At 35.8% G+C, this 27247-nt stretch overlaps 1 protein-coding gene across 1 annotated transcript in view; it reads left to right on the forward strand.

The window, feature by feature from the left end:
- SIM2 (SIM bHLH transcription factor 2) overlaps positions 1-25089 on the forward strand; it is a 37376-nt gene extending 12287 nt beyond the window's left edge. The window contains exons 2-11 of the mRNA XM_014056235.2: positions 2082-2164; positions 3526-3615; positions 5533-5641; positions 8484-8569; positions 12778-12977; positions 15615-15721; positions 18534-18681; positions 19237-19405; positions 20811-21216; positions 24019-25089. Coding sequence (XP_013911710.2) covers positions 2082-2164; positions 3526-3615; positions 5533-5641; positions 8484-8569; positions 12778-12977; positions 15615-15721; positions 18534-18681; positions 19237-19405; positions 20811-21216; positions 24019-24734 — 2114 coding nt within the window. The 3' untranslated portion in view covers positions 24735-25089. The remainder of the gene's footprint in view (positions 1-2081; positions 2165-3525; positions 3616-5532; positions 5642-8483; positions 8570-12777; positions 12978-15614; positions 15722-18533; positions 18682-19236; positions 19406-20810; positions 21217-24018) is intronic.
- The last annotated feature ends 2158 nt before the right edge of the window (positions 25090-27247 follow it).

A 27247-nucleotide genomic window follows, 5' to 3' on the forward strand; every position in this document is an offset into this window, starting at 1 on the left:
TCCCCCCAGCATGCTAACAGTTTGGTGATGTGCAGTATTTCATGTTTCAAATATAACAATAAGAATGAAGCAACACTAGCTGAATTATGAAAATCAAATTAGATTGGCGGACAATGGAAAAAAAAGATGTCTTTGTACATAGCTTAATAGAATGGCACTGAAGAGCAATTCTGTTGCAGAAGCAGGACATCAGAGGAAAGGAATATCATAGGCAGAATACAAAGAATTGAAAGTAATAAAAAATATAATAATTTGGGTTACTGCTCAAATCAAGCAACTGTGCAACTGTCCCAAATGACAGCAATGTTTTAGTAAAGAGTCAGGTGGGAAAGGGAACAAATAGAAAAATCAGCTTATGTATAAAATGCATTTAGCCATGCTTATAAAATCTGGTTGCAATAATACAGATAAATGCTAGATGGCAGCAGAAAGGGATCAATGATTGCAAATGCTTTGCCTTATGTCATGCTAGTACTATGTCCAAATCAAAACTGAACAAAAGACCCCCACTGGGAACAGATTGTCACTGTCAAGTTTGGTCAATAAATTATGAAAGTCTCTTTTCAATTCACAAAGCTCCCAAACATGTACAATGTGACAGTTTGGCCCCCTTTGCCTTCAAGATTTGGTGTGGCAAATTCCTGCTGTTTGGGGGCTAGATGATGTCTATAGTAGGCAGCTCGAGTTCCCACATGCTTCAATAAAAGAAGGTGGGAGGCTGATTTCTGGTGTCTTTCAGTTCACAAAAGGAAGCTTACTTCTGAATGTTTTCCAAGGGTGGAGATAGAATCTGAATATGTCTTCCAGATGAAAATACCGAAGTAAAAGGAAAATTGTTTCAGGAATGCTATGGAACTGCAGTGCTTTGAATGAGTCCACCCATTTTGTTTCTTATATGTAAGGACATAATTTCAGAATATAGGTCACAATTTAAGAAACCAGAATGAATTAATGGTCTAGATTCTTCAGACAATATATGTGGCAAGTGCTTTGCTTGGGGAAGAGAGTGGGATTTATGCTATCCAGATGATGGCTAGGTGTGGTATTTCCAATGGCCAGAACAACTAGGCTTCAAAAAAAAAACCCCATGAATTACTGAGTGTTAGAAGTTTTGACAGATTGTTTATTAAGAATGTGATTGTTCTGTAAGGTTGTTTCCCAGAATCAAGTGAATTACTTAAGTGGTCAGTAGAGGGGGTGTGCGTAAGTGCACTAAAAGTACCTATCGTCTTATTCTTGTTCTCGTTTTTTGTTTGACAAATTCCAATAAATAAATAAATAAACTAGTGGCATTTGTACTTTCATGGTGGCATATGGTAGCAGAGAATATTGTGAAGGGAAAAAGGCAGAATAGGTGAAAAATCTTTACATTGAGGCATCAACTGTTGTGATTGTCCTGTTTTTGTCTGAAGTTGCAGTTTATAAGGACAAAAAGACAAACTTGTAGAAGGAATACAATGAATCTACCGAAGCAATCACAATTTGAGCAAAGAGAGTAGATCATTTTGACTGCTGTTGCTTTTCCTATACCCCAGAGTTAACGAGGCCTGTGGTGGTTTTCCTTTTTGTAGATATCTGGAAATTCTGAGAAGATTTTTTTAAAAACCCACCTCTTTTGAAAGTGCATTTAGTCAGGTTTTGTTGGCCAATTTGTGGGAGACGTGTGTGTGTTATGTGAAATTATCCTTTAAATAACAATTGAATTCCGAGGAACATGTGAAGGTAAAAGGAGAAGGGGGTGACAGGAGATGGGATGGTTAGATAGTGTCATCCATGCAATGAACATGAATTTTGGCAAACTTCAGGAGACAATGGAGGTCATGAGGGGACTGGGGTGCTATAGTCTATGGGGATGCAAAAAGTCGGACACAATTTAGCAACTGAACAACAGGAATTACAGATTTAATGTTCTAGAAGAAAAGGCCACCTAGCCAGATTAGGCACAATAGAGGGGACTCTCTCACCTAGCAAATCCCATCATTCTCTTTTTAACACACGTTCTCTGTTGAGGCAGATTGGTTTTTAGCCATGACTTGAAATATTGTCACCTATGATTGAAGCTTCTTGATTTTTTTTTCCAGGTTTGGGAGATGCCTGGGGCCAGCCAAACAGATTAGGCCCCTTCGATAACATTGCAAAGGAGCTGGGTTCACATTTACTTCAGGTAAAATCTTTGGGATGTCTTCTCTGGTAAACAATGGCTTCTAAAGGCTTAAATGGGTTTTTCCCATATTTGGCATCTGATGCATTGCAATGGAAAAAGGAGCATGGCAAGTTTTCTGCCACTGAACTGTGGTAATTTCACTATTTTTCAAGCAACATTTTTTAGTCTTTAAAAATATTTAAGAAATACACATCTCAATAAAGGTACAAAATATTTGCTTGAGAATGTGGAACAACACTGTCAGTCAGAATAGAGTAATGGTTTGATAAGATAAAATTTTAATTTGTACTTTCAAGAATTGAATCTAAAATCTTCAGCATTCCAAGCAAATGTTATGCCACTGGATTACCCTCCTCTAAAACTGCTTCCAAATACCCATTTTTGGGTTTGGAATGGAATATGATGGAATATTACTTTAGTGTTTTAAAGCAGTTTAAATTTTTTAAAGTTGATTTTATTTGAATTTGTTAGACTTGGTATTTTAAACTAGAAAATTACCTTATTTATACTGGTTATTTTAAAATTATATTTGGGAGGCCTCAAACAAGCATTTTGAAATAGGTCAAAAGAGTATTTTATAGCCATATTTATAATTTTAATGTTTAAATAATTTCCATGTTATATTTTTGGAAATTATAATTTCATACTTTAATAAAAAAAACTTCTAGGTATTTTAATTTTATGCCCAATTTTCCAAGAGTCCATTTTTCAAAGAATCCCCCATTTATAAAGACTTTAATTAAAAAACAAAGTCAGAAGAACATAAAAATTCCCTCAAGCTAAAATAACATTTGTAAACTATGAAAAATTCTTCCAGCCAATGAATTGGGATTTTTATCTCTTGAGAATACCATAATAGAACTTGTGTGAAGAAACATTTTAAACTTTATCATCTTGATACAGTTAATTGCTGCCTATGCAACATTATCATACCTAAAAACAGAATGATTTAAATGTGATTTTTTTAATAATAGCAATAGCAATAGCAGTTAGACTTATATACCGCTTCATAGGGCTTTCAACCCTCTCTAAGCGGTTTACAGAGTCAGCATATTGCCCCCAACAATCCGGGTCCTCATTTTACCCACCTCAGAAGGATGGAAGGCTGAGTCAACCCTGAGCCAGTGAGATTTGAACAGTCGAACTGCTGAACTGCAGTCAGCTGAAGTAGTCTGCAGTGCTGCATTTAACCACTGTGCCACCTCGGCTCTTGAGTGCATAATAGACTTCATCAGGCCTATATGAGTATTTTTTTTTTTAATATATGTTCTTCTGTAGTGGAAAATTAAAAACCTCTCACAAGGAACTTGATTGTAAATTGTAAGTGGTAAGTGTTTGCTCTATTTCTTTTTCTTTTACAGACTCTGGATGGGTTTGTTTTTGTGGTAGCGTCTGATGGCAAAATAATGTATATCTCAGAAACAGCTTCTGTTCATCTAGGTTTATCCCAGGTAGGAATAAGTTTCTGTCCCTCTATTGAATGCTGATGTTGGAAAGTCATCTAATATTATCTTGCCAGAAATATACAGTATCCTGCCTTGCTTGATTTTAGGCGTTTTTTTCCCTAAACAAGCAAAATTGTTCAGCTATCAGCCACCAGCTGAAAAAAGAACTTAAGAACAGCTCTGGTTAAAATGCGGTATCCATTAATTGTTAACTGATAAGGTGCTTGTAATTTGTCTTTCATGTAACCTGCATCTATACCAGTGTTTTTCAACCACTGTGCCGCGGCACACTAGTGTGCCGTGACATAGTGTAAGGTGTGCCGTGGGAAAAACACTTTATATATAGTCAATATAGGCACAGAGTTAAAAATTTTTAACATTTTCTAATGGTGGTGTGCCTCGTGATTTTTTTCATGAAAAAAGTGTGCCTTTGCACAAAAAAGGTTGAAAAACACTGATCTATACAACCAAACTTTCCCATAGTTCTCACATCCCCATCCCAATTTAAATCCTGCATCAGTCTAGACCAATGTTTATCAGCCGTAGCAATTTTAAGATGCGTGGACTTCAGCTCCTCAGCCAAAAAATTGCCAAGGTTAGGAAATATGCATCTGATGAAATGAGCTGCCTTTTAATAAAATGTGTTAGTAAGCAAAAGTTCTACCAGGCTTCTTCTGTCTTTCTGTCATTGTAGACCAAAATGGCTCTCCTCCCCATTTCATAGCTCACAATTCAAAAATGCAACCCAACCAAAATCCTGTCTAAATGGGTTCAGAATCTCCTTTAGTGAGATAAATGATATAAATATGGTAGCTGGAGCAATCTCATTTTAGTAGATCACTCTAGCATTGTATTTCTGTTCTGGAAATAAAGAGATCACATCAGTGCAACTATCTTCATACAAATTTTAAGGTTAAAATAACACGGTAACAAGTATCCTCCTAATCTGGATATACCTAGATTTGGAATTGCAGAATGTTGTTGAGGTGGTTCAATATGTCTTGTGAAGATGGCATAGTCACTAGTATAGAGAAATTACTTCATAGTTTTTTGTAACTTATATCTATTGCTGGGAGACTTGCAAACAACTTTTATGTTCTTTAGCATTAATAAATCAAAACTAAATGTAAGATAATGAAGATTGGCTGGATTTAGAGGTGAACAATGTCTATCAGGTGTGATTCACAACTATGCCAACTAGCATAATTAGTTGTAACAAGTGGCAGATGTAATTCATTAACAACAATTGGATGGACACTGTTTTTCTAAACCAGAATGGATGGGGGAAGTTGCAAATGAATACTTGGAGAACCATTGCATTTTTATATATAACATTTGAGTCTAGGATTTTTTGCTATTTTTTGCATTATTGGCAATAAAAGTATCTTATTGAGCTGTTTCTTGAATCTTTGGCTGCAAGTTTTCTAGTAGAAATACCAATCTTAGTGAAACTGTGCAGAGTGTACACAATTTTCAAGCCATGTCTTATATCCAGAATTGAATGAGTATAGCTAATTTGAAATGTCACATCCTGCTAATTAGCTATAAAGAAGTGTAAAAAAGCTGATATGCTTTTTAAACTAATTTCCCTTGTGAAGAATGGGAAATAAAAATAATAGCTGTATGAAAAATGACTGTAGAGATTCTTAACATTAAAAAAGATATTATCAATGTAGATATATACCATAATCTTCAGACCATCTTTCGTGCAATCAGTTAGAACTTTAGAACTGCCATAATTAGAATTAAGTACGCAATATAGTTTTTGGTCAACAGTTGCTTTTGTTTTAAGTAACAACTCACATTAGAAAAGATGTAGTAAATTATATGTAAATCATGCATGTAATTTATATGGATTTCTGAAGTATCATATTAAAATATAACTTTAAGTAATTCTGTTTTTGTTAACTGTTTTTGTGGCAGGTAGAACTAACTGGCAATAGCATTTATGAATATATACATCCCTCAGATCATGATGAAATGACAGCCATTTTAACAGCTCACCAACCACTTCATCCCCATCTTTTACAAGGTATTTTATGAATTACTTAAATGTTTAAATAAAAAGATGATAAAATATGAAGCTGAGCTTTTGTGCTTTTATGCTAAAATCTTTATATATATAGCCAAGGTCCATACTAGTGGTAGCCAACCTGGTCCCTACTGCCCACTAGTGGGCGTTCCAGCTTCCATGGTGGGTGGTAGGGGTTTGCTATAACTCTGCTTTATAAATTTTATAAAATAAAGTTACTTCCCTACTTTATAAATCACCATTACTGTGGAACCGGTGGGCGGTTAGAAAATTTTACTACTAACAGAGATACAAAAGTGGGCAGTAGGTATAAAAAGGTTGACTACTCCTGTTCTATACTGTAATAGCACCCTTCTTCTTCTGCCAAAATTTGATAATTTTGCCTAAAACTGATATTGTTTGTAAGTTTGTATCCAAATTTACTTGAATATTTAAGTGCAATTTTAGGATTATAAACTACAATATGCAATCCAATAATAAAGACTCTGTTCTGTAGAACAATTATTTACAGGATATGAAATTACAAAAAGGGCCACAGAAAAAAATGTATGAAAACACATAAACACATAAAAGATGGAAGAGAGCAAGAAAGATTGATTTCATTCCATCATCTCAGGGATGAGTGTGTGGTCCTTAAAGGCACAAATGTAATTTCACAGAAGTGTATATAGAATCTTGTTTAATAGTCATGTGCAATCTGAGTGAATAAATACAATTCATTATAAAAAATAGCCAATGCCTCTTTTTTATATACCATGAAATATAACAGAACAGGCTAGCTAGCTAGCTAGCTAGCTAGATAGATAGATAGAGATATATATAGAGATATAGAGATATAGAGATATAGAGATATAGAGATATAGAGATATAGAGATATAGATAGAGATTGATTTCATTTTAGAATTGTTTGATAAAAATAAGTAATTCCTTTTAAAAAATATATCAGTGACAATATATCAGTGTTTTGTCTCTATATTGCTATGTCATTTTTGTTACTTGGGATCTTGTTTCAGACTTGATATGTAAATATATATATATTTGACTGTGGATAGATATTTGAATTTCTTTCCTGGATTATATAGTCTTCAGATAAAACACAAACCTTCAATTTGATCTGTGGATTTGAATCAAGTTGACAAAAAGTGGTATGGATAGAAATATATCTGCTGTTATTCTAACTTTATATCTGAGTATTGCATGAAGTTTAAATAAGAAGACTGGAACACTCCTAACTTATAACTGGGCCTTATGGCCAATGTACTGTATATATGTCTATCAAGAAGGAAGGAAAGGCAAAAGTATTATCTATGGTTATATCTTGCAGAAACTATCCTGTTAAATCAATAGCATGATATATAGTATAGTCTTTATTGTCATTGTACAAAATAAATACAATGAAATATATCTGGGGAGATATTGTTATTTTAGAACTATGTAATCTATAGATAATTTTTATTTTATTTTTACCCTGTTCCTTGACAGTGTACAATGTTTGATTAAAATAACTATTGAAATATAAAACAAATTACATTGAAAACATTTTAAACTTTAAAATTCCAGCATATAACATACACAAATACACAGAGAGATATTGCCAAAAGGGACAGTGTGTTTGAAGAGGGTGATTTTTAACAGATGTAGGCACTTCTCTTATACCTAGCTTAAAGTTCCCTCCGTGAGATATTACTTCACTTCTGAAGTTAAATGGATAATATGGGAGATTATAGCATTATATTGCCATGATCTTTTTTCTGATGCCATTGGTATTTTCCTTTGCATGTCTTATGACACCATTTCTATTTTTAATCATATAATTGTGCATTGCTGTTTGCTCATTCTGAGTAGGCAACATGGGAGCCGAATGAAAGGACTACTTTTTACATGAGTACATGAGGTTATCCCCAGGATACGGTAAAAAATCAAGATGATAGACACAATACACTTTTTCTATTTTTTATGTATAGCTACCCCTGCATGGATGTATTTTCAAACTTTTCTCCATTGACATATTCAGTAGAGCTTCGAATGGTCCTGGAAGACTTGCACAACTAATGTACAGAACACAAATATTTTGAAGTAATTTCTTTCTCTTAGTGCTCGAATTGTGAACATGGGGTCTTATTTTGAGGAGAAATGCTATGAATCAAACAATCACAGTGAAATAGCCTATTTTTGTACACAATACCTAAAATTGGGAAGGGAGGGATTTGGGATAGTCTTCAATTGTACCGCTGCAGAATATAGGATGTATTGGATTTGATTTCAAGTTAAGCTACCAAAATGTATCTCTGCGTTCATATTTATTCAATAATTATATCAGCATTGTATCCCAAGATAAAGGTAAGGTATAACTGAAATCTTGTATGTAGTTACAAGCATCAATTGAAAGCATTGGAACTATTTTTAAGCAAATCTTCATAGGATTGTACTGTAAATTATCCAGATAACAAAGAACATGTAGTTATTAATCCTCATGGAATGTGATACTTTCTACATTTGTACCAAGAATATTTAATTTGGAAGTGTATTTCCTGAAATATTTACTTTCATGCATATACACACATTACTAAAAATCATAAATTCTAAGTGATTTTTTTAACATTATAAGGCCAATAATTAAATTTAATAGCATTTACTTTTGTTGAAATATTAGAATTTAAAATGTTAAAGTATCTTTAAAGTAAAATAAAGTTATTTTATTAATGATTTTCATTATTAATTAAAATTTTTAAATATATATAAGAATGGTAAGAAAATATTTTCAAATACATGGGAAGTGGCCAAGGGAGAAACTTAAGAAACTTAAATGTTTGTATTTTAATTCTTTATATTTTATTTCCAGAATATGAACTAGAGAGATCTTTTTTCCTACGAATGAAGTGTGTCTTGGCCAAGCGAAATGCAGGATTAACAAGTAATGGTTATAAGGTAAAGCACAGTTTTCCATTGTCCTCAGAATATTTAATTTCATACATTCATCTACATCAATAAAAAATAGTGGGCCAGGGGAGGCTGAGTTAAAACAATTTGGAGTAGTGATACTGTGAAACAAAATCCACTGTGAAATTCTCCCTCATTCTGATTATAGTTGGGGGATTTAAGAAATGAGGTAAAATATTTCTGCAATCAGAAATTCTCTCTGTACTCTTTCTTGATTTCTTTGTTTGATCTATTTCTAATTGGAATTGTTCGGTTTTGGTACTTACTATACCTCCTTTGTTGGTAATTATCTGTTTTTAACATCTTCACAAGATCTCCAGTTACTCTTTTTTTCTGATTTGTTCTGCCATAGAATTCTACCTATCAACACTTAAGCTGAGAAAAGCATTCAATTGCACTTAAGATCTAATTTCCATTAGGACCAAGAATTCCAGCATGACATGGCTATTTTTCTCCAGTATTCTGGCTGATTCCTCTATAAGGGCATATCCACACTTAAGCTGCTCCTCTCCTGTGCTCATGCTGGCTTGGCTCTAAATTGATTTAAGAAAACCCTTTCAGATTTGGATACTGGCTTGCAAGGTATTTAGGCCAAATTGTGTGTTACTATATTGTCCCATTGGCAGTTTCTTTCCTTTCAGTTAGTGGATTTTTCTGGATAGATAGATAGATAGATAGATAGATAGATAGATAGATAGATAGATAGATAGATAGATAGATAGATAGATAGATATTCAGATACTTTAGTTTATTGTTTAGACTAATAAATAAAAATATAATATAAAAGTATTGATGAAGTAATCAGGTCATATTATCCCCTTAGCAGTTGACCTAAATCTGATATAAATAGGAAGCTCTTATTTAAATGGCTTTAGCTATAAATGTGACAGTCTTTCTTACTACCCTACACAAATGTATACAAATGCTTAGATATAAAGTTAAAGCAAAATGGTGACATATGAAGACATAGCAACAAGCTTCAACATAAATAGTTTTCCTACATCTTTCCTAATTTTTGCTACAGCTACTATTATAGGAAGTCTTTCTCATAAGTACAGTTGTTTCTCTGGCATTCAAAATATTCCAAATTCAAAATGTAGCAGAAACATTTAGATTTGTTTTCTTTTCCTAAACAACCTACTTTCTTGCTAGGCTTCCTTCTTTCTTCCCTTGACTGGAAATGGGTAGAAATATAAATAACTCCCAGAGAAAGAAAATTGTAATAACATCCCCCCCCCCCAACATTCCTGCTAGAATTCAAAGCATTTTTCCTATCAAGGAAATATTATTCATATCATGCTAATGGGAAAAACCTGCTATAGCAGTAGACTATCATTCAGGAAAAGCTGGGAAAGTGTGGTTAACCTGCCTTTGCAAAGAAGTCAAATTGCAAGGATTGGCCTGGAAGAAAGTGATCACAGCAGCCAAACCAGGCAGCATTGCCTGAACCAACACTGCTTAGAAAGTGGAAAGAGGAATATCTGCCAAATGATGGCATTAAAGGAAGGTAATGGGGAAGTATAGGGCAATAGGATGTGTCCTTGCTCTTCAGAAATGATTGCTAGCTCTTATTTTTCACAAGGGCAACTTGACAGAATAAGCCCCAAATTTTTCCAACTGATTATTATCAAGTCCAGGGTAGTTGATCCTTTTGTGCCGCCCTCCATCCCTGTTGGTGAAAGTTTTCAGTAGGATAACCAGGAACACTTGGATGTTGGAACACCAGGATAAAGCCCATCATCACTATCATTTCATTCCTCTTTGCTGTTTGAAAGAATGTCAGTTGTTTTTGGAAAGCATTATTTGCATTTTCTCATTGATTGGGCAGGTAATGGACACTGACACCATTGCTATTATTCTTCCTCCATTTATTTAATTTAGATGTTCTCTGCAATGTTACTAAGTTCATTTACTTGGATTCCTAAGCAAGTGTTAATATTTTTGACATATGGCACAATTCTATTAAATGTTCTATTAAGGAAAATAGTTTTTCCAGTTCAATCATGGAAAATATCATATTTCTGTTACACCTATTGAATAATTTTTGTCTTCCTGTACTTTGAAGCACATTTTTCTTATATCCTGTATTCTTAGTTATAAATAATGAAGGCCATGAAGTTTATTTTTGAGTTATTATGATGTAATAAAATTATCATAAAATTTCCATGTCCTTTAATATTGCATAAATCTTTATCTACTGTTCTTAATATCTTAATAGAATAGAATAGAATTCTGTATTGACCAAGTGTGATTGCATACGTAAAAAATACATCCATTAAGAATCATAAGATACAACACTTAGTGATAGTCAAAGGATACTAAATAAGCAATCAAAATTATACTAGGAAACTAAATAAAACAATATAAATTGTAAAGATACAAGCAAGAAGGTTATAAGTATAAGTAGAAAGGAGATAGGTAATAGGAAGGATGGGAAGAATAATAGTCTTAGTAAATATTTTGACAATGTTGTGGGAATTAGTTGTTTAGCAGCATGATGGCATGGGTGTGTGTGAAGCTGTCCTTGTGTCTAGTTGTTGTGATGTGCAATGCTCTATAGCGTTGTTTTGAGGGTTGAAGTTGAAACAATTTATGTCCAGGATGTGAGGGGTCTGTATATATTTTCACAGATATGTTTTCACAGTATACATTATGAAACATCTTGATAATGTATTACTTTTTATACAAAAGCTTCAATAAGTTTGCATATGCCTCTCCATTTTGTATTAGAACACGTACTAAGTAATACAGTATTCAGAAACACTGAACATACATCTGTCTTTATTAGCAATAAAATAAAATGGAATTTGAATATCAAAAGGATCTATATATGTGTTTTATCAATTATTAAAAAGCTTTTGACTGCGTAGACACAATAAGCTAAGGGTGGCTTTGCATGATCTTGGTGTCCCAATCCACCTGACCAGGCTTATCTGATCACTGTAGGTAACAGTGAGAGTACTTTCTGGTGCACAGATTGGTTCAGGATCAGTAAAGGAGTTAGACAGGGATGTATTTTATCACCATTTTTGTTCGATCTGTATGCAGAGGTGATCATGCGGAAATTAGATCTGGAACTGCCTGATGTTGGAGTGAAGATTGGGGGAAGAACCATAAATAATTTGAGGTATGCAGATGATGCAACACTATTGGCTGTAAAGAAGGAAGAGCTGAAAAAATGATCTGGAAAATCAACAATGAAAGTGAACATGTAGGACTGGAGTCTTAATATTAGGAAAACAAAGATAATAACAACAGCTGTAGGTGGACATGAGATGTTTAAAATCAACATGGAGAAAACTGAATTAGTTTGAGAATTTATCTTCCTCGGATCAAAAATTGTTCCTTAAGCTGCACTGCAATAGTTAGTCTGAATAAGATCTGGAAAAGCAAAGATATTGATACAAGTACAAAAAGCAGGCTAGTTAGAGTAAATAGTCTTCCCTATAATGATGTATGGATTTGAGAGTTGGACCCTAAGAATGGCTGATCGAAGAAAAATTGATGGTTTGGTATGCTGGTGTAAGTTATTGTGTTGCCGTAAGTTATTGTGTATACCATGGACAGGCAGAGTAATTAACAGAGAGGTGCTAAATAAAATAACCATACACATCACTAGAAGCTAAAATCATAAGTCTATGTCTGATTTACTTTGGCCACGTCATGCATCCAAATTCATTGGAGAAGGCAATGATGCTAGGAATGGTTAGTGGAACAAGAAGAAGGGGCAAGCAAAGAACGTGCTGGCTTGATAACATCAAATCTGACACAGAGATGAAAATCCAATAACTGAAAGAAGCTGCTTGACAAGGAGAGCATTTGCCTAGAAAGTCACCAAGAGTCAGACACAACTGAACGGTTAAAATAACAACAAATTGGAATTTAAAAAGTCAACATGCAGTAACTAAATGCAACTATATTGAGTCAGGGTTTTCACAGTTTATTGTTAAATTAATACTAATTTATATTCCAATTTAATAATTATAAATTAATTTAACATTAATGTTAATTTAATATCATGCAATATATTTATTCAACATTGCCTAAAAATTAATAGTTTTTTGCAGCAGACATTTTAACAAACTGGACAGCAAAAATCAACATAATAAAGAGAAAAACACTGGATTTTGATTCAGTGTCATCAAGAAGCTAGCTATTTTTTCTCTCTTTACAAATATTATTTTTGTCCATACTAGGTGATCCATTGCAGTGGCTATTTGAAGATACGGCAGTATATGCTGGATATATCTTTGTATGACACCTGTTACCAAATTGTGGGATTGGTTGCTGTAGGTCAATCACTACCTCCAAGCGCAATTACTGAGATCAAACTTCATAGTAATATGTTTATGTTCAGAGCAAGTCTGGACTTAAAGCTTATCTTTCTAGATTCCAGGTAAGTAGAAAGTTTTTGAAACATGACTACTCTAATTTTGCATCATCTTAACTTGCAGAAGATAGTTTAAAACATAAAAGTTAAACAATATAAAGAAACAATACAATGTATACAAAATTGAAGAAGTAATGTTCCGCTTGGATTGATTTACTTACATACTAACATTTACTTACTAAATCAAATTGTTTTAATAATTTAATAATTGTTTATTGATAGGAAACATTTAAGGTTTCTTGATAGGAAAATGAGTTACCCATTTAATACCCATGACTGCTTTTTAGCAGCTAACATAAGAGAAACTGAATGTCTTCACTTTTATAGGTGTAAAAGCACAGTTAACAGTATATCTATCCTGAGTTTACTTGAGTTCACTATACATTTGAATTCACTGCACATTGTTTTGAATTGCTCCTACATTAACATAATTTAGAAATAATGAGGGACAGTTCACTCATAATGGTATGGAAGGGAGCTTTAGATTTGAGAGAACCAATTGTTAAATGTTAAAACATTTGAAAAGCTAAAATGAATTTGCCACAAATATTTGCCAAAATTGTCTGCAAACTATTAAATATGCAATGTCATATTGTTTTATTATTTTGCATCCTCAGTATTTGAAATTGTGTACAGCATTCTGTGCATCCAGAAAATCTTATTTCTGATTACTAAAATAATAATTTAGAATATTAAAATTATTTAAAAAAACTAAAAGTAAAATGGAGATAAAGAATTAAGAAAAATGAAGAAAAATACTAAAAGTTCTTGATTCTTACTAAATCTATATATAGTATTATATAAATAACAATACTACTAATAATAAACTAAATAAAAATATAAAAACTAAAATGAATAAAAAATCAGCTCATTTTAGAGCTGTGACTATTGCCATCTTGAGTGAGAGTCTTGTTAGCTGACTTAGGCATTTTAAAAAAATATTTCATATCACATGCAGAATTCTCTCCCATCCAACTACTTAATGCATGAATATGCTAATGCAACTATTTTTTATATTTCATGTCTTTATGATGTCTTCATCTTCAGCCCACAACTCAGGAGCTTTAAATCATCTTTAGCTGCTCTAGTTTTAAAGTAGCATTTTGTCTTCTCCCAAAACAATTTTATCATGAACATAATTTAGCATATTTTATTTATAATGCAGTTGATTATGTAGTCAGGATTATGATCTGTCCAGCCTTTATTGGCTGTTTTAAGCTGCTGTGAAAACACTCTTCCACTTCAGTCACTAGGCATTGCTCCCCATGGTGATTTTGATGTCTGTTGCAAGACAGCACCGACTGCTAGCTACCCACATATTGCCCAATCAGTGATTTCCAAAACACACGTCCTCTCTTACATGAACTCCTGTCCATGCAAGACAAGTTGAACCAGAAGAGTATGGGCAGATGACCGATGAGGCAATTGTTCAAGATAGGATCAAACTTCAGAGAGATCCATAAGAGCCAATCTAAATATCAAGCTGAAATTCCCATCATAGAACAAGGATTATAAGGTATCTGCAGCAGGGCAACATGATACAGATCTAGAGACAGGGAAGTTGTTCCAACAAGGGGAGGAGATCTGGAGTATGCTCTTAAATAGAATTCCTGGCTGTGCTCAATTAGAAAAGTTAACGCCATTCTCAAGAAGCCATGGTGACCTTTGCTGCTTGGCCCCCTTGAGCTGGCATGTGATGTAGACCTAGATGGTCTTCTAATGTCTGGCTCTGACTTGCTACTGTTGGAATCAGTGGCCAGCTGCACTGAATCACATTCATTGCTTCTATGTGGCTGACAGCCTATTGCCTCTTGAATTCCAGGCCGGAATTAGTCTAGATTCTCTTCTTTAGTTTCAGAAACAGTGGAGGAATCCATAACAGCTCCTTTTAGGTACTATTTTAGCACTTTTGAAAAGTTACTAGATCTGGGTTGATTTGAGCTAGGAAAAAGATACATGTTCTGCAGCTACAATATATGTTGCTGATTCTAACATTACTGAATGCATTACAGGCTTGCTGTTGCTTTGATCAACAAAGAATTGGTGTTGCTATATATTTTTATTGTTTTTTTGGGGGGAGGGGTTGTTAGACAGAGCTTGTTCCTGATTGATCGTTCCCTTTCACTTCATTCCATTCCCCTATTTTATGCATTAATCAGCCAGATTAATGTTAAACATAGGTTTAGCACGATTTCTGAATCTAAGACCTGTTAGTTGAGCAACTTGATAGAAGGCAAATGGATGGAGTTGCCAGTCCCAATTACGGTCAGTGAGGACTACCTCTACTTCAGTTTCTAGATATCTGGAACAAATGATAACTTGTTTGCAAAAGTACAGGTAGTTCAAAATGCAAATGTTTGGCAATTAACTCATATTTATGATGTTTGCAATGTCTGAGTCATGTGATCACCTTTTGCGATCTTCTGACCAGCAAAGTCGATGGGGAAGCCAGATTCACTTAACCACTGGGTTATTAATTTACCAACTGCAGTGATTCACTTAATAACTCTGACAAGAAAAGTCATAAAGTGGGGCAAAATCCATTTAACAAATGTTTCACTTAACAACGAAAGTTTTGGGTTCAGTTATGGTCATAGGTTGAGGATTACCTGTAATGCTTCTTGGATATATTTTCTCTTTTAGAGTCACTGAATTAACTGGATATGAGCCTCAAGATTTGATAGAGAAAACTCTTTACCACCATGTGCATGGATGTGATGTGTTTCATTTACGATATGCTCACCACCTTTGTAAGTATTAGGAAGCAAATAATAATGTACAATGTTGATGTAGATGGGTTTTCAGTTGAATGTATATGTTATGGATATTTTCATACATGCCATTCAAAAAAATTACATGTGAAATGCATAATTGCTACCAATTCTGCCTCTGATTTCTACCCTCTTATATTCTCAATTTGTACATGAGATGTTATGTTCTGAGCACAATCTTTAACAATCAATGATGTGAAGCAATGATATCTTATTAGTTTAAAACAGTCTGTTTTTGGAGAGAGAAGGATTAATAGGAATTACTAAGAATTCTCAAGCAGTGGGTCACATGCCTGTTGAATTAAAATCTAAAGAAAACATAGTTGAAGTAGCCTGTCTCATAAGAACAGTCCATTTAATAATCTCATGGTATATTAGGAACTGGAGTTAATTAAGAAAAGTGGGTTGATGGAACATATTAATAAATTTAGTAGTCTTTTGAATAGAAGCAATGGCAGTGAAGAAACGTCCATACAACAATGTCCAACATATTGGAATTCTCCAAGAGAATTCTTTCATCATATTCTGGACCACAGAGTTAGACTCCTTATAAGATACAGTGCTGATAGCTTCTTCACTGCTCCACCCTTATAATGGAGGGGAGAACCATCAAACTCCTGTTCTTTTTCTCAAAACAAAGGAATAGAAAGATTTTTTGAAATGACTTACATCAGGGGTGAAATCCTGGTTTGGACCAGTTCAGGAGAACCAGTAGCGGACATTGGGCCTGGGTCACCGAACCGGTAGGGACCGCTGGTTGGCCACATCCTCAAACTGGTCCCCTGGTTGCCCCTCACTCATCCTGCCCTGCCCAGCCTAGTCCCTGCTTTCTACCATCCCAGCCTGTCTCCCCTATTGCCTTTCCTGTGGCCCACAGCCCTGCCACGCTTGCCTGCCTTCCACGCGGCCTTCCCAGTGTTCCTGTGGCCACCTTGCAAAGGCAGGTAACCAGAAGGCTGCGTGGAAGGTAGGCAAGCATGTTGGGGCCGTCCGGCCACAGGGAAGGGAGCTAGCAGCCTACTCCTTTCCCTGCAGTCCTGCCACGCTTGCCTGCCTTCCATGAGGCCTTCCCCCATGCCTGCTTGCCTTCTGAGGTCAGCGTCCAGCCTGGCCCAGTCAGTCAGTGGGTGAGCGGCCCTTGGTGAAGACGCAGCCGCTGATCTGGGGCTGAGAGGGGCAGCGGCGGTGGCACTCCAGGAGGGTAGGTGCCAGGCGGATGTTCCAGGGGTGCTGCACATGTGCAGCACCTGCCGTCCCAGAGCACTTTCTTCCTTCTCCCGCCACTGAAAGAAAGAACATCCCACCGTCCATTGGTGCCGCTTCGGTTGATCCAGCTGGGGAAACGGGCCCCCGAAGGGCAGGGTGTGCTCTGCCGCTGCTGCTGCCACTGCCACACACATTTGTGCAGGAGAACTCCCTGGCACGGTGGAGAGCTCAGGCAACCTCTGCTGCCACTGTTGCTGCCAGGCGCGTCTGCGCAGGAGAACTCCCTGGGAAGGGCTCCGTCTTTGTGCCCAGATGTGTGTGTGTGAGAGAGGGGGGGGAAATGAAAGAGAAAGAAGGAAAGAAAGAAAAAGAGAAAGAAAGAAGGGAAGAGAGAAAAGAAAGAAAGAGAAAAGAATCGAGAAAGAAAGAAGGAAAGAAAGAAAAAGAGAAAAAAAGAAGAGAAGAGAGTAAAGAAAGAAAGAAAGAGAAAGGAATCGAGAAAGAGAAAAAAGAGAGGAAAGGAGAGAGGAAAGAAAGAAAAAAGAAGGAAAGAGAGAAAGATAAAGAAACAGAAAGAAAGAACCTATGACCACAATTGAGCCCAAAATTTTGGTTGCTAAGCAAGAGCATTGCTAAGTGAGTTTCACCACATTTTACAAGTTGGCCATGCCCACCTGGTCACATGACCACCAAGTCACACCCACAGAACTGGTAGGGAAAATTTTTGGATTTCATCACTGACTTACATGTATCTATGTCAAAGATTAACAAAGTCTGACCAGTTAATTTAAAGATTTCAAAAATGTTGGTCAGCATACAAAGGAAGATTTTTTCTAGAAAAATATACTTGAGATTTCTCATCTGGTCAACTTATTTTAATGAAAAACTTAGATCATAACAAAACTACTCTTTTTGAGAAGGATGTGGATTCCTGGAAGATTACTATGAATTTAATTATGTTGCATCTGACAAATGGGAATGAGGGTGAGAAGATAATAAAATGTGTTAAACTTAAATTTTCTGCAGCCACAAATGTATTATTTCAGGTTTTTCTCCCCTCAATATATTTTATGTCAAAAAATTCCAAACACAACATTTCTGTTTTTGTTACATGAGCATTGTGAGGATATGTAATCCATTTTTTTTCTTTGCTATGACTTCATATTTTAGGTCAATAATATATGTGGAATGTTAATAGTAAGTTCTGTGATGACCAAAATATTGGCTGAAACTGTGTTTTAAACATATAGAAAATAAGCTATAAAAGAAGTTATCAAGGTAACCTAAAGTAATCATACGGCATGTGACTTAAGAGTAAACATATATAGAATTATTATATTAATTACACAGTGGATTTTGTGTTAGAAGATTTGGGCAAAGGAAATATTCATATGTAAAAACTAAAATAGAATATTATGTTCCTTTTCTTACTTGAAACAGTTCTCCTATGTACATTCAATTCTCTTCTTAAAAAACAAGAACAATCTTACTTGAAAAGTTACAATTTCTGTAATTTTACAAAAGCCAAGAGGCTTTGGACCAGGCAGAACATAAATATAATTACACCTCTTTAATGTTTTCATAGTGTTGGTGAAAGGACAAGTCACAACCAAGTATTATCGGTTGCTGTCAAAAAATGGTGGCTGGGTTTGGGTCCAGAGCTATGCCACTATTGTACATAATAGCCGCTCATCAAGACCTCACTGCATAGTGAGTGTCAATTATGTCCTAACGTAAGTTGTCATTTCTTGTAATTAGATACTGACAAATGTATAACTATAGCTCCTTTTCATCTTGTTTTCATTTGCTAAAGGGTTGATAATTAAAAATACATTATATTGTCATGGGACAATATATGGGAATGATAATAAACCATTCTTGGTTCTATTATCACATTAGTTCACTTTATGAACTAACATGTGTCATTTCATTCACTGTAGGGTTGACCTTCCTTCCTTCCCTCCCTATCTTGTTCCCACCTCCCTTTTCCTTTAGATACATCTTCACTTTTTTTTAATAGGTGGAAGGATTTTGTGCATCCTCAATGTCTTATTAATATACAACACTCCAAGTATCTCATGATTTTTTTTGTTTTAGTAACACAGCAAAGCAAATAAAAAAGTTTAAAATTTCAAGGCAATCTACTACATTCCTTTTGTATGGAATTTCATTTTAATACATGGTTTTTGAATAAAACATTTAAAATTGTGTTTATATGGATGGGTTCTTGGCAAAACTAGATGAGAAATAAATTGTAATCAACCTGTTGCTATAATGTTGTCTTGCAGAGATATAGAATATAAGGAACTTCCATTGTCACTGGACCAAATTGCCATTTCTAAATCACAATTTTCATGCAGAAATTTGATGTCTACCTCACAAGAAACAAGAAAAGCAACAAAACCTAGGAGTAATAAAATGAAGATGAAACTCAGAACAACTCCTTATCCACAGCAGGTATTTTTTTCCTTTCCCTTTGGACAAAACTGTTCATATATTATATAGCATAGCCTTGATGCAATAGAGCCACTCCTTGTTTAGCGACTACATCAGTTAGTGACCATTTACGAATATAATGGTTAAAGCAATAATAAAAAAAAATTACTTTTTGACTGATGCATCCATCTACAACCAAATTTTGTGAGTCAGGCAAAATGCGTATCAGAATAAAAATAACACAGCCGTAGCTGTATGAGACTGGAAAAGGTGCAGTGTCTTTCTTTCTCACAAGTTCACGTAAAGACCATTTCACTTCACCACCTGATTTCTGGAAGAGCACACGGTTATTAAAGGAGGTGTGGGTATACTAGCTTTGCAATTAGTGCTTTAGGAATAGTCACTAGAATTTCTCTGCTATTCAAATTATAAATATTTGCAGCTTTTGTAATCTACAAGTGGACATACTGATCCATAAATATTCAGGGACAAGAGTAAGAACTGCTGTAGTGTCATTACTCTATTGATCTTTGTTATTACTCTGTTATGTATAATTTTTAATATCACAATGGCATATTATATCAATAACATGTACTCTTGTGATAATTATTGTATTTTTCTTTTGGACATTGGCACTAGCCAGGGTTAAATATTTCCTCATTTCTTCATTTACTGCACACCTCATCAAATGCTGATTTTTAGACACCTCATCAAATGCTGATTTTTAGACACCATCATTTCTGGTGCCATCAGCACAATTTCTCATAATATCTTAGTTCAGTTTTTCTCAACCTTGGTGACTTTAAATCCTGTGGACTTCAACTCCCAAAATCCCCCAGCCAGCATAGCTAGCTAGGGAATTCTGGGAGTTGAAGTCCACAGGACTTAAAGTCGCCAACGTTGAGAAACACTGCCTTAGTTGATGATGTTATGAAGATTGCACTACTGTGCATTAAAAATAGTCAAAAAAAATAGCCTAACCGAACTGATGTTTATTATTCTCTGGTCTGTTTCAAATCATGTAAGGTTTTTTTAGCCCTCATTTTTTTATCCTAAGATAAAAAGTTTAAAATCTAAATGATTCAAATGCTATTTGACAAAACAGTTTAGATAGCATCCTTACTGATTTTTTTTTTAAAAAATCTGCAATTGTGGTCATAGATCAAGGACTACCTACCTGTACTAATTATCATAGCTTGTTTTGAACATCTAGGATTAAAGAGCAGGGTTTTCAGAGGCAATGAAAGGAGACCCAGAAAAGCTTGATAAAGGTTCCTCTCTTTAGAAATTAAGTCTTGTTAAGCTTGTTTCATTTAGTGTCTCAGTGTTTCAAGGTGATTACTTGGCTGCATGCATTCTGGTACTCTGCAATATTGATAGATTTCAGAATCCACTATTAAACATTTTCTTTTCTTTTTGTTTTCAGCAATATGGTTCCTTCCAGACAGAGAAGCTGGAATGTGGCCAAGTTGGAAGCTGGAGATCCAGCTCCATAGCAAACTCTGCCACCATCCAAGAACAAGCCTTTCATTCAGAAAACAGTGAACTTTTATACACTCCATCATACAGCTTACCTTTCTCATATCATTATGGCCACTTTCCTGTAGACTCTCATGTATTTAGTAGCAAAAAACAAATGCTGCCTTCTAAATTTGGCCAGCCTCAAGGAGCACCTTGCGAAGTAGCACGGTTCTTCCTAAGTTCATTGCAGACAAGTGGAGAGTGCCAGTGGCACTACGCCAATTCTCTTGTACCAGGGAGTCAATCACCATGTAAAAGTCCTGATCAGTCAGCATGTAATGTACGCCATAATCTCTTACAAAATTATGAAGGTGGGTATTATTCAGGCAATTTAAGAATAATGTTTAGATTTTAAACCATTTTAAAATTCTAATAACGTGTCATAGAGAACATTTGGATAAAAGGTTTGATAACTTAACCAACTTTAGATTAAATTATCAGATCCTTATATACAGTATTTCTTTATAGGATTTATAGTTATTCTCATTATATAGTTGTGATTGAACTCCTGGAAGTCAGTGGTGGTCATATTAAATCTAGAGTCTGAGAGACAAAAACCCTAGATTTAAGAATCCTTTAAGTCATTGGCAAATTTTGTTGCACCAATTTCTGTATTTTGCACCTGGATATTGGCATCCACATTTGTAATAATGGTATATTTTTCTATATCTATTACAGTTTTGCCAATACAAACCTAACATAAAAGTTTAACAAAAAAATCCATAGATTGCATTTATTTTTTATAGAATTCACCCATAGATCTGAACTTCTCATTCTATGAAGAGGGCTTCCTGATAATTATATATTGTAGTGAAGGCATTAGAATACCATATCCTCACAATATTAACTGTCAAAGTTGAAGATTTCATGAAAGAAAAGAATTCTTAAAATTAATATAATTTAAATGCAAATAAAACTGGAGACGTTTATTTTGCAGTTTCCTACAAAATAGAAAAAAACACAGCAGAGGAGTATAAACAAAATATTTTCATCTTTTAAATTTGACATATTTGATATGAATTACAATTGTGAGTACAATTCAGGTTCACTTTATTAATAATTTCACTCTGAGAAGCTGCTTCAACTTCATCTTACAATTTGGTATGGAGCAGTGTTCCTTTTCCTCTTGAGTGTACCTGAGTGCACCTGAGTTCATTTCATTTCTTTTAATATAAATGCCAGCAGCTTTTTATTCTAAAAACTTTTTTATTCTAAAACTAATGACAAGTGTACCCACTTGTACACGGTCTTGATCAGATTTCCTGGAATGAGTTCCAGCTTGTCACCCCTGAGGAAGTGGACAAGGCCATGGGAGTGATGAGTGCCTCCACCTGCTTACTGGACCCGTGTCCCTCCTGGCTGGTCTCGACCAGCAGGGAGGTAACACGAGGCTGGCTCCAGATGATCACGAACACTTCTTTGCAGGAGGGATCTTTCCTGCAACCTCTGAAGGAAGCGGTGGTAAGACCCCTCCTCAAGAAGCCTGGACCCAGCTATTCTTAGGAACTATCGTCCGGTCTCCAACCTCCCTTTTTTGGGAAAGGTTGTTGAGAAGGTGGTGGCCCTTCAACTCCGACTGACCTTGGATGAAGCAGATTATCTAGACTCCTTTCAGTCTGATTTCAGGCCTGGATACTGCACCAAAACCGCTTTGGTCGCGCTGACCGATGATCTCTGGCGGGCCAGGGATAGAGGACATTCCTCTATCCTAGTGCTCCTTGACCTCTCAGTGGCCTTCGATACCATCGACCATGGTATCCTTCTGCGACAGCTGGAAGAGATGGGAGTGGGAGGTACTGTCTTACGCTGGTTCTCCTCTTACCTCTCCGACAGGTCGCAGTCACAGTCGGTGTTGGTTGGAGGGCAAAGGTCGACCCCTAGGCCCCTTAAATACGGGGTGCCGCAGGGCTTGGTCTTGTCCCCCCTCCTATTCAATATCTACATGAAGCCACTGGGTGAGATCATTCGTTGGCACGGGATCAAATACCATCAATATGCAGATGATACACAGCTGTATCTCTCCACCCCGTGCCAGCTCAGCGTAGCGGTGGAAGTGATGTGCCAGTGCCTGGAAGCTGTCAGGGTCTGGATGGGAATGAACAAACTTGCACTCAATCCTGACAAGACCGAGTGGCTGTGGATGCTGCCCCCCAAGGACAGCCCAGATACTCCATCCCTAAGTCTGGGGGGGTGAAAATTTACACCCCTCAGAGAGGGTCTGCAACTTGGGAGTCCTCCTGGATCTGCAGCTGACATTAGAACATCACCTGTTGGCTGTGACCAGGAGTGCCTTTGCTTCGTCTGGTGCATCAGGTTCGTTTGATGCATCAGTTGCGCCCATATTTGGATCGGGAGGCACTTCAAACGATCACTCACACCCTCATCACCTCAAGACTTGACTACTGTAATGCGCTCTACATGGGGCTGCCCCTGAAAAGTGTTTGGAGACTACAATTAGTCCAGAATGCAGCCGCGCGAGTGATACTGGGTGTACCAAGATACACCCACGTTACACCTATCCTCCGCGAGCTGCACTGGCTTCCTATCGGTCTCCGAACGCGATTCAAGGTGCTGGTTATTACCTTTAAAGCTTTACATGGCCTAGGACGAGACCGTCTTCTGCCGCATACCTCCCAACGGCTGATAAGATCGCACAGGGTGGGCTTTCTCCAGGTGCTGTCAGCCAGACAATGTCGGCTGGTGGCTCCCCGGGGGAGGGCCTTCTCTGTAGCTGCTCTGACCCTATGGAATGAACTACCCCCAGAGATCCGGACCCTACCCACTCTCATGGCCTTCCGAAAGGCTATCAAAACCTGGCTTTTCCGGCAGGCCTGGGGCTGTTGACCTCATGACTGAGGTCCAGCCCCGACCAGAGTGGATGTATGATGTGGTTTTTAAACTATTTCCTCTGTTTTTATTTTTTTTATTTTTTGAAGTTTGTTTTCTGTAAGCCGCCCGGAGCCCTTCGGGATTGGGCGGCCTATAAATTTATTCAATTCAATTCAATTCAATTCAATTTAATGATTTATATTCAGATGTAGAAATTGTGATTTTTATTTTGTCTTCATCTTTTGAATTTAGTCCATCTAATGCATTTCTTTTTTCCCTCTAAGTGCCACTACCACATAGACGATACAACCATGAAACAATCTCTGAAGGTTTTACAAGTTGTGCCAGCTTAATACCCAATAGCAAATACAAAGAAGAAATCTATGATTCTGGCATTATAAAACAGAACAAAACAGAAAATAGAACATGTCCAGCACACAATCTCATTAAAGAAGAGAATAAAGTAGTTTTAAACAGAGACTTGCAAGAAAAAAACAGCACTAGTGAAAAGGCCTTTTCAAACTCCTTCTCCAATACATTTTTATCAAAATCAGAATCTTTCCAAAGTAAATCAATTGGACAGTTAAGTCACTTTGTCCCAGTTCCAACCGTATATGAACAAGCAAGAAGAATTTATATGAAAGAACCAAAATATGAAAATATTGCTCATCTTGCTGCAAATTTAAGTGAACTGGAATCTGAGGACAGAATGGTTGCAAAGCTTGATGGTGACCCTGAAACTGACCATACAGTGGATGTAAGACAGGCAGGACAAGTTCCGCTTGTCTTTCTGAACTATCACCGAGTTTTAGCCAAACATGGCACATCTTCATGCATGGCGACAGGCCACATAACAGAAAATTATGGACACAATTCTGAGGATGTAAATATGTTTTACAAAAACCAAAGCCCCTCATCAGCTTCTTCCCCTGAAACTCACAAAGAATCCACACTTCCTCATTATATTGGAACTTCTGTAATAATAGCTAGTGGAAGGTAACAATAATTGAGCCTGTTATTAAATTAAAATAAATTGGGATAGTTTCCAGAGAGCATGTATATGCATGGCTGTAGCCAGTAAGGAAAGTTGAAGGTCAGTGGGGACAACTTGTAGGTTAGCCATGTAAAGTAACACATTTACAGTCAGGAAACAGAAAACTTCAGTGTTGTTTTATTACTACTTAATCTCTGCAGGTTGACTCTGCCATCAAGAAGCCATGTAACCAATAATTTTTATTATCCTTAGAGTTTATCCCTTAGATTTTACAAGTATCAGTACAAAGATGGTTTTCTTATCAACTTCAATTCTACAATTTTAATATGTTAACATAGCTGCCAAATGGATACAATTATTTATGGCAGGTTTTTTTTCCAAATAATCTTTATTCAATATCCTGGGAACATTGATGTTTACAAATCATTCATTTTAATGCCTCTGACTTTAATACATTTTATCAAGGCACTCAAGAATTGCCATCCTGCATGACAACTATGCATCTTTGAACAATGAAAAACTCCATGCTTACTGTTTGAAATATTTACCAAAGAGTTGATGACTTTCACACTGTAGTAAAGTATGATATGAACCTTTTTAAAGAATCTCTGAAAACCGAGAAGAGTTTTTCTATTTCAAGTGCAACTTATAGATAAAAGAATGGATCCAACTTTTCTTTTAATTCTGATCAAAGGAAGTAGAGAAGCTGTATTCTGTTCATTTTGCTTTGATAATGAGATTTCGATTCATTTCAGCAGTAATCCTTTTCCAGAGGGTGTGTGTGCGTGTGTGTGTATGTGTGTTTAATCCAGCACATTGTGGCACTTGTTATTGTTAAGCGATGATAAAATGCATTCACAGAAGGAACTAATGATAATCTAACACTTCTCAGGCCTGTAGAATTTAGTTTGGATTTTTAGTAGAATACATATTACATTGATTTTTTTAACCTATAATACTGAATCTGGATAACAACAGAGTCTGAACACATACAGATACGTATTTATGTTGTTAGTATTCACAGTAAGTTCTCTTCACATCCCTGTTTGGGGGCACTCCAGCATACGCTCAGAGGAGACAATACTAATGTGTTCCTCCTCCTATTGCTGATTGCGGATAATAGAAATTATTGTGTGGATAAGAAATCATCTGCATGCAATTACTGGAATATGCTATTATTAGCTGGATGTAACTATTGAAATACATTTTCCTATTTTAATAACATAACAAAAAATCCCTAATAGATACATACCTGTATGTGTGTATAATATATACTGACATATAACAATACAGGTAGTCATTGACTTATGACCATAGTTGATCCCAAAATTTCTCTTGTTAAGTGAGACATTTTTTATGTGAGTTAGCCCCATTTTACACCTTTTCCTGCCACAGTGAAGTGAATCACTGCACTCATTAAGTTAGTAACATGGTTGTTAAGTGAATCTTGCTTTCCCATTGATTTTGCTTGTCAGAAGTCACAAAAGGTGATCACATGACGCTGGGATGCTGCATCTGTCATAAATATGCGTTACTTGTCAAATGTCTGAATTTTGATCACGTAACCATGGGGATACTGTGATGGTTGTAAGTGTGAAAAACAGCCATGTCCCTTTCTTCAGTGCTGTTGTAACTTTGAACAGTCACTAAATGAACTGTTGTAAGTTGAGAACTACCTGTACAATTTAATTTTAATTGACTTATTTTTGCCTCCCTAAAACAAGTCAGTTTTCAAACAAAAAGCAGTATTGTGAATGCTCTAAGTGAAGCCAGAATCATTATAAGGTTATTTCTGTGAAGTCTTGTTATCTTGTGCAATAAACAAAACAACCTCACTGATTGCACCTTGTTATACATCAAATAAACATAATAGACATTTTTTTAAACCACTTTTCCTGAAATACACTTTATTTGCTTTCTGATGTTAGAAACATTTGCCACTGTGGAGAAGGAAGATTGTGTTAAAGGATTTTTTGTTCTCAGCATTATCCTATCAAATCATTGAGAATGCACTTTTATTTTTACAGTGTCAAAGTAGGGAGCTTCAAATTTCAAATAGGGATAAAGCTGAAGTTCATGGTTCCAAAATGGTGAAGACTGTTCTAGGAATTCACAAAACTGTTTTACTGGGGCCCATCCTTCATTATTAGTGGTCAAATTGTTTTTTCATTTCAAGTTTGAAATATGGAACATTGGATTTTCCTTTTGTGAGCAAGTATTAATTTTTTGGGCCTTGTTCCTTTCCTTTGCAATTTTGATCTTTCAAATCTAAAAAAGTGAATGCTTTTAGAAAGAATTAGGTAACATTCTTTGTATTTGGAAAAAGGCATTGCTTTCAATGTTAAAGAGGCCAAACAAACTTCATGGTTTTAAATTACTATGTGCATTTTGTGTGTGCAGTTTGGATCTTCTCATCATGCTGGAAATTTCTGTTGGTAGATAACAATTAGCATATTTTTGGAGTGTGTGACTAGAAAATCTGAGTAACCAGCAGAGATATATCTCTTATTATTAAAAGA

The sequence above is a fragment of the Thamnophis sirtalis genome, unplaced genomic scaffold (genome assembly GCF_051295495.1).
Source record: "Thamnophis sirtalis isolate CommonGarterSnake01/CBP01778 unplaced genomic scaffold, rThaSir2_p1.2 scaffold_8, whole genome shotgun sequence".
In the NCBI taxonomy this organism is placed as follows: domain Eukaryota; kingdom Metazoa; phylum Chordata; class Lepidosauria; order Squamata; family Natricidae; genus Thamnophis; species Thamnophis sirtalis.